Here is a 6,329-nt window from a genome sequence, read left to right as displayed (position 1 = left end):
ATGTTACAAGAAGAATAGAATATGACCGGATGAAGGACTTTATCACTCGAAGACTGTAGTGCTCGAAGATTCTGTTACACGAAGGGCCCCATTCCTTTTCCTATCCAATCACTCTCTTATTATGGTTGAAATTAATTGTTATAAAAAATCTGCACAATCTATACTATAATCTAAAATAATTTATTTTTAATTTCCGCAAGTTTAACTGTAACCATATTAACATAGATTTAAAAAATGCTCTCCTTTTTCAGATGCCCTCCTCTTCCTTTTTTCAGATGAACGCGACGCGAATAAAGTGGGAAACCATCGGATCGTGTTCGACGCGTCGCGCTCTACGGCGACCTCTGTAACTTGATTAAAACTGTATATTTTGTCACACAAAAATTCTAAAACACTGTCCACTACATGCACATTTAAACCCCATATCAATGCCTTCCCTACGAAGTATGGATACTTAACATAAAATTAAAAAAAATTGCACTTTTTTCTGGGCTTCAAGGTGTTGCTCCCCCTTAATGTCAGAAAGGGGAGTATTCTTTTACCCAAAATAGTCATCGTCGCTCTTCTGTTCAGCTGAATAACAAGATCTAAAGTCACTTTAAAAAGATGTTTCCCTTTCATTTAGATTATTCCCTTCTCACATTTATATGACACGCCTGCGCGCATTGATCAGCAAAAGTTTACGAATTCTAACTGTAAAACAATTTCCACTGTTTCTATATCAGACAAATCTCATAAATACTCTTTGCAAGTACACGCAAATGAACGACGAAGCCGTTAAATGCGTTTAAACGACTTTCTTTAACACCCATTAGAGCAATTAAAATGTACAAGCAGCTTTAGCGAAACTGAATAACACAGGAGCGGCGGAAGGTGTTTCGACAGCCCTTGATAGCTTTCACAACTTTCCCATTGGCACGACCTTTGTTTGAACTTTACACGATTGGTATAAACAATATTTGCTCGACATTTATTCTCGAAAGCTCTCATGCTTCAAAGCAAATGGGCTTGTCGGAATCAATGGCCACTACCCCTGAGAATGTATTCATTTTCCTCGAACACCCCTCTCTTTGTAGAACGCTCGAATGGCAAGGCGCTTTCCTACCGAAATTAGAACGAGCAAATCTGAAAGTTCCATTCCTCGAAATCGACTGATATGTTAATCCGATCCTCTCCCTCAGAAGTTCGTTCGTTTCGTGCTCGACAAACATGACAGCGCGCGTCTCTGTTAAAGTCTGATCGACCATACGCGATCGAAGGAATCGTCTGAATAAACGTCAGCGGAGGACGATCCGCCACGTCCTGTTCAACGTTTCACGCCAACTCTTCGCGCTGTTGTGCAGAAAGGTATCCGCGAAAAACTGACGTACAGCGACGCGCACGGGAAGCTTTAAACCCACGAGCATTGAGCGCGCGTCTGGCAAGAGATCGTGCGTGTGAACATGATCTACAAAATGGTCTGGATGCAAGAGAAATTTCGTTGTCTGCGTCGGGAAAGTTTCACGTACAAAGGAAAACAAGAGAATGAAGGGGAGAGAAAAGATAGAAAGCAGTTTGTCAGTGATTCTTTTTTCGCGAGGGGCGAGGGTTCCGGAGTGGATAGCCCTCGTCCCGCCGCGTTCATTTTCGTTTGGGACGAGGAGACGCGATACTGATTTCACCAGGTTCCCCGTCTCGCCGTGGAACGATGCTTCCGTTCCTCGGTAGTTCTCCGCGTTCGGTGTGAACGTGGAGTTCGCGTACGAAAGCGCGTCCGATCATTGAAAGATCGGCTGCGCGGAATAGAGGCTCCCTGAGCCGACAGTCTCGACTCCTTCGTATGTACCGATCCACTAGCGATCGGCTCGCCACGAGGAAGAAGAAAATTAGCACCATTCGAACTGCAGGCCCACGGAACAATCCAGTCATCATGGTCACCTCAAGAGCGACGAGGACAGCGTCGCGAGGACGATTAGGACGAAGACTGATTTCAGGTGAGCGCTGCCTCCGTGTTGCATGGCCGCTGGATTCTCACCTGAAACATGGATAACATTGCTGGTAAAAGATTGAGATCGAAGAACGGAGTAATTCTTGTCTCTCTGTTATTTCAGACTCGTCGGACTTTTACAGAGCTGTGTATTTGAATTTAATTAAAAAATTTACGGCTATCATAGACGTGGCACGTGTGACATCATTCTGCAATTTTTATTCGGATTATTTTCAGCTTTGGGTATCTCAATAATTGTATCTTTAATTTCGTGGAATGTGCGAATTAATCAGGCGTAAGTATTCTGATTGCAATCGAAAAACAATTGGAAACATAATTATACGAACTGGTTATACAGTGCTTAAACATTTCTGATGTTATTATTGTTCTTTTCGATCGAAGTTCCATCAACTGTTGTTTGAATGAACACCGCGGAAGACAGATGTTTGTGAATCACAAGTTCAATTATTTTACACCTGTTGTCATTGTGATATGTGTACTAGAAATTTTTTTTTTAAATTCATTGATTTCTTTCGCAGATTCGAGAACACGTATAGCAATTTCAAGCTCCAATTCCTCCCTGCTTTTCAAATAATGAATCGCTGCAGAAAGAAAGGGGGAAATGCTTATAGTATCTGCGGCATGACCTATTTCCGAAATTCTAGGGGAAAGGCGCATTGAGCGTGTGGAAAAGCGAATTTAAGCGTCCGTTTCAAAAGCTTTCGGAACCACCAAGCTATGCACAAAGGTTTAATTTTCGAAACGGCATTTCATGGTTCTGTTTTTCGTCGGTAGCGTGACGTACTCGAAAATTTCGAGTCGAAATAGTGAATCGAACAGTGGCTCGAAATGGGTTTCAAATGTTTCTGTCAGACAGAGGCTTGCAATTAGCAGCGAATGCAAATCTCGCGCATTTGTGGATTCAAAACTCATGAAAAGCGCATTCAAGTAACATTCAAATACGTCGAATTAAAACTCGACTGGGAATACAAGCGGAAAGAGAAGAGGAAACACGCTGTCAGTGATCATGTATAAAGAGTCAAAGTCGTCAACTGGCTTTATGTACAAGTATAAGTGTAGAATGCAGAAAATATTAAAACCGCAGAATACAATTTTTTTTATACAGTTTCGCTACTTAAATCGAGTTGTTGATAGCTCGAATTTACCTCGTTGCCAGATTAGTCGACTTACAAGAACAGTAGTACAGATATATGTATAATGTATTGTTCAGCAACTGTTAGGTTCCTCCCAGACGTTATTAAAAATATTTGGAATATTCTCTTACAGCGATCTGAATGATAATATAGTGACATGAATTTTAGCTCAGAGTTCCTTAACCTGAACTAGCTTCAGTTTAGTTTTCATTCTCCTTGGTCGCAGCTTCTTAAAATCAGAAATTGGTTACATGGGGCCAGAGTTGGGCAAAATGTAATCTAATTACTGTAATTGTGTAATTGATTACACATTATTTTCGGTAATCGTTCATTTAGACAGTTGACAAAACCAAATGGTCAACTACCTAAATTAACAATTACAGAAAATAATATGTAATTAATTACACAATTACAGTTTAATCGTAATTTGTAATATATAATTAGATTACATTAATCAATTTACATCTTTTCAACCATGGAAGACAATTAAATGACTTGATCGATCTTCCATTTCAAAAATGCATGCGTGCAAGAAAAATAATTTAGAAACACAAAGCTTGTTTATGAAAGCACATAGTCTGGAAGATACAGAATCTAGTGTTTCACTCAATCCCGTGGAAAAATAGGAAACAGACGTTATGAAGTTGTGGAAAGTGCCGCGCACTCGTCGTTCTTCGAGAACCACAGAACTTCTGGCCGAAAAAAAATCGTGCACGGATCAGCAATTAAGGAAATTATAGGAGGGGAAATGAGATAAAATGCAGGGAAGAGGAGAGAGAGCCGGCCACTCTGAACGGTGGTGTGAAAGGGACGGAGAAACATCGCGAAGCCCAGACTTAGGATGGATTAATGTACGGTTCTTGATTTTTCGCTAATCCGTAATCTTCCTTCCCCGGCTTAAGTGTTCCTAATTGCATTTTCTCGTATAATTATATGTAAGGTGGCGCGATTGAAATTAACGCCGAACATTGGGGCGAAGTTCGCCAAGAGTTCCAATTAAAAGCCTCTCGCGAATCGAGGACAGAAGTGTCATCGGATTTTATCAGAAATCAGAGCGCGGGAATTAACGTGTGCTGGATTCAGGGGTTATGAAAACAGAGATGAATAATAAAGACAAAAGAGTTTAATGCATTTTCAGAATTAAATAGCGGGTAACGCGGTGGGCGAAGTAGTGCAGGCCAACTAATTATTATGCAAAACCAGACAATTTCAGATTCACTTGAATGTGTTAAAAAGGGTAACTAATTGTGGAGTTTTCGTATTTAAAAATTTCCTGCGAACGAACGTGCGCATTTATTAATTTATTGCTTCGGCTGAAATTAAAGCAAAATTTTAATTATCCGCGAAATGGTTTTTGGGCTTGTGAGGGATGATTATGGAGTAATGCATTTATAACACTTGAGGAAGAAGAATTCTGAATTAACGAGAATGAAATGTGATTTTCTATGCAGCAACCCATAAACAATTAAGCATGATTGGCAATCATGGTCATTGAGCAAAAAGGAGTATTCATATTCTGTTCTATGTAGCACACAGTGAGGGGATTTTTCAGAATAAACCAGTGATAACAACATGGTAAGTAAAGTCTGACGTTGAAGGCCCATATAAATGTATTATAGTTACCACATTTTTCAACAACCACTGCACGTATGATATTTGGCTTAATCATATAAATAATTTACATATATTTATTGTAAATCGCTTAATCATCAAATATTGGTGGTATTAAATATTTACCCAGGAAATCACTGGGCACTGAAATATGAAACCGAAGTAAGAAAATTCACCTTGTACTTTTATAGACACTGAAATACTCGCTTTCAAATAAATGACAAAAATTAATAACAATGTTACCTGCTAAGAAATTAAAAGTAGGTAATTGCAGGCTCAGACTCGGAGTGGCCGCGACTACGATACATATTTAAATTCTAGCGAGTTTAAAAGTTAAATGTGTCTAATTAATATCGGAGCTTCTCAGAAATATTGAATAATGAAAATAGTTTTAGCAGTTTACAATGGTAAACTATGATATTAATATGGTAATATTATGATATTTTCTACATAATGGTTAAGCTAGTCCATTTAACTTAACCCTTCGTTGACACTCTGGGTGTGAGCCACCCATAAGCTGACTTTTATGCTCTGTACCTTCTATATGCAAAATAAATACCTTTTTTCCAAAGCCAACTTACAAACTATTTTTTCTCTCAAAATATTATATCTGAACAATAACTCTGTAGATTTTTAGCTTCTAATATTAAAATTTGTAAAAGTTACAATTTTTTAAAGATTTTCTTTGTGTTTTCTCGACACATGGTAATCTAGATTTTTTTCACAAGAACTGTGATGAAATTTCAATCAAGAAACTATTGGAATACATTCTACGGACCATGAAATTGACCCATGATTTTTTTCATAACGATTAGATTCTTCAGATAAGAATGGCAGTCGTTCAGAAATTGTTCTGGGTGTGAGCCACCCAGGTATGTCAAAGTTGATCGAAAAAAGAGGTGTGTCAACGAAGGGCTAATCTAAAATGTGACAAAAACATATTTTCAGGCGATCTGAATTTAATTATCTGCAATAAGAATTCATTATCAGAGCCCAGAAACGTGATTATCAGCAGGTTCCGAAATCTTGAGCTTCGATCGGACGCGAGAGTGAAGGAGAATTTCACGCGATCCGTTTGAAAGAAGCTCCACAATGGCCGGCCCGCCCTCGAGATTCAATTAAACGCCGTCAGCGCTGGAAAAATTTACAACTGTGTTTACGCTCGACGCTGGTAAGCCGATTCTCGCGATTAGCTCCGGTTCTTCGCCTCGTTAATTGGATCTCTTGAATTCCCTTGGAAGAAGGCGTCGGAGACATCTTCGTTCATTCGAAAAGGAAACGAACCTATTTTACCGGCTGCCATAGAGGAATCGATTTGGAGTTGTCGTCCTGTGATTGCGCCCGGAACGGAAGTTTCTTATGAAATTAAATTCACCGATTAAAACGAAAAGATCTCGATAACACCGCAGCGCGACTGAATCCAGCGAAATGGTTTGATTAGTCGAACACAGTTTCAACACAGATCCAAATCCATTGGCTGCGAAATATTCCCATTTAGGTTTGTTTTAAGCAATGCATTGCCTGACGGACGCAGGGTCCATTTGGACTAGGGTGGAGCTTAAAAGTTAAAAACAAAATTAAATATTTTTTTATAAGTC

At 39.2% G+C, this 6,329-nt stretch overlaps 1 protein-coding gene across 1 annotated transcript in view; it reads right to left on the bottom strand.

Moving 5' to 3' along the window:
- Positions 1-310: 310 nt before the first annotated feature.
- LOC143370478 (zwei Ig domain protein zig-8) overlaps positions 311-6,329 on the bottom strand; it is a 348,169-nt gene continuing 342,150 nt past the window's right edge. The window contains exon 9 of the mRNA XM_076815644.1: positions 311-2,014. Coding sequence (XP_076671759.1) covers positions 1,914-2,014 — 101 coding nt within the window. The 3' untranslated portion in view covers positions 311-1,913. The remainder of the gene's footprint in view (positions 2,015-6,329) is intronic.

The sequence above is a fragment of the Andrena cerasifolii genome, chromosome 6, assembly GCF_050908995.1.
Source record: "Andrena cerasifolii isolate SP2316 chromosome 6, iyAndCera1_principal, whole genome shotgun sequence".
Taxonomy (NCBI): Eukaryota; Metazoa; Arthropoda; class Insecta; order Hymenoptera; family Andrenidae; genus Andrena; species Andrena cerasifolii.
This window is presented reverse-complemented; position numbering and strand designations above follow the sequence as displayed.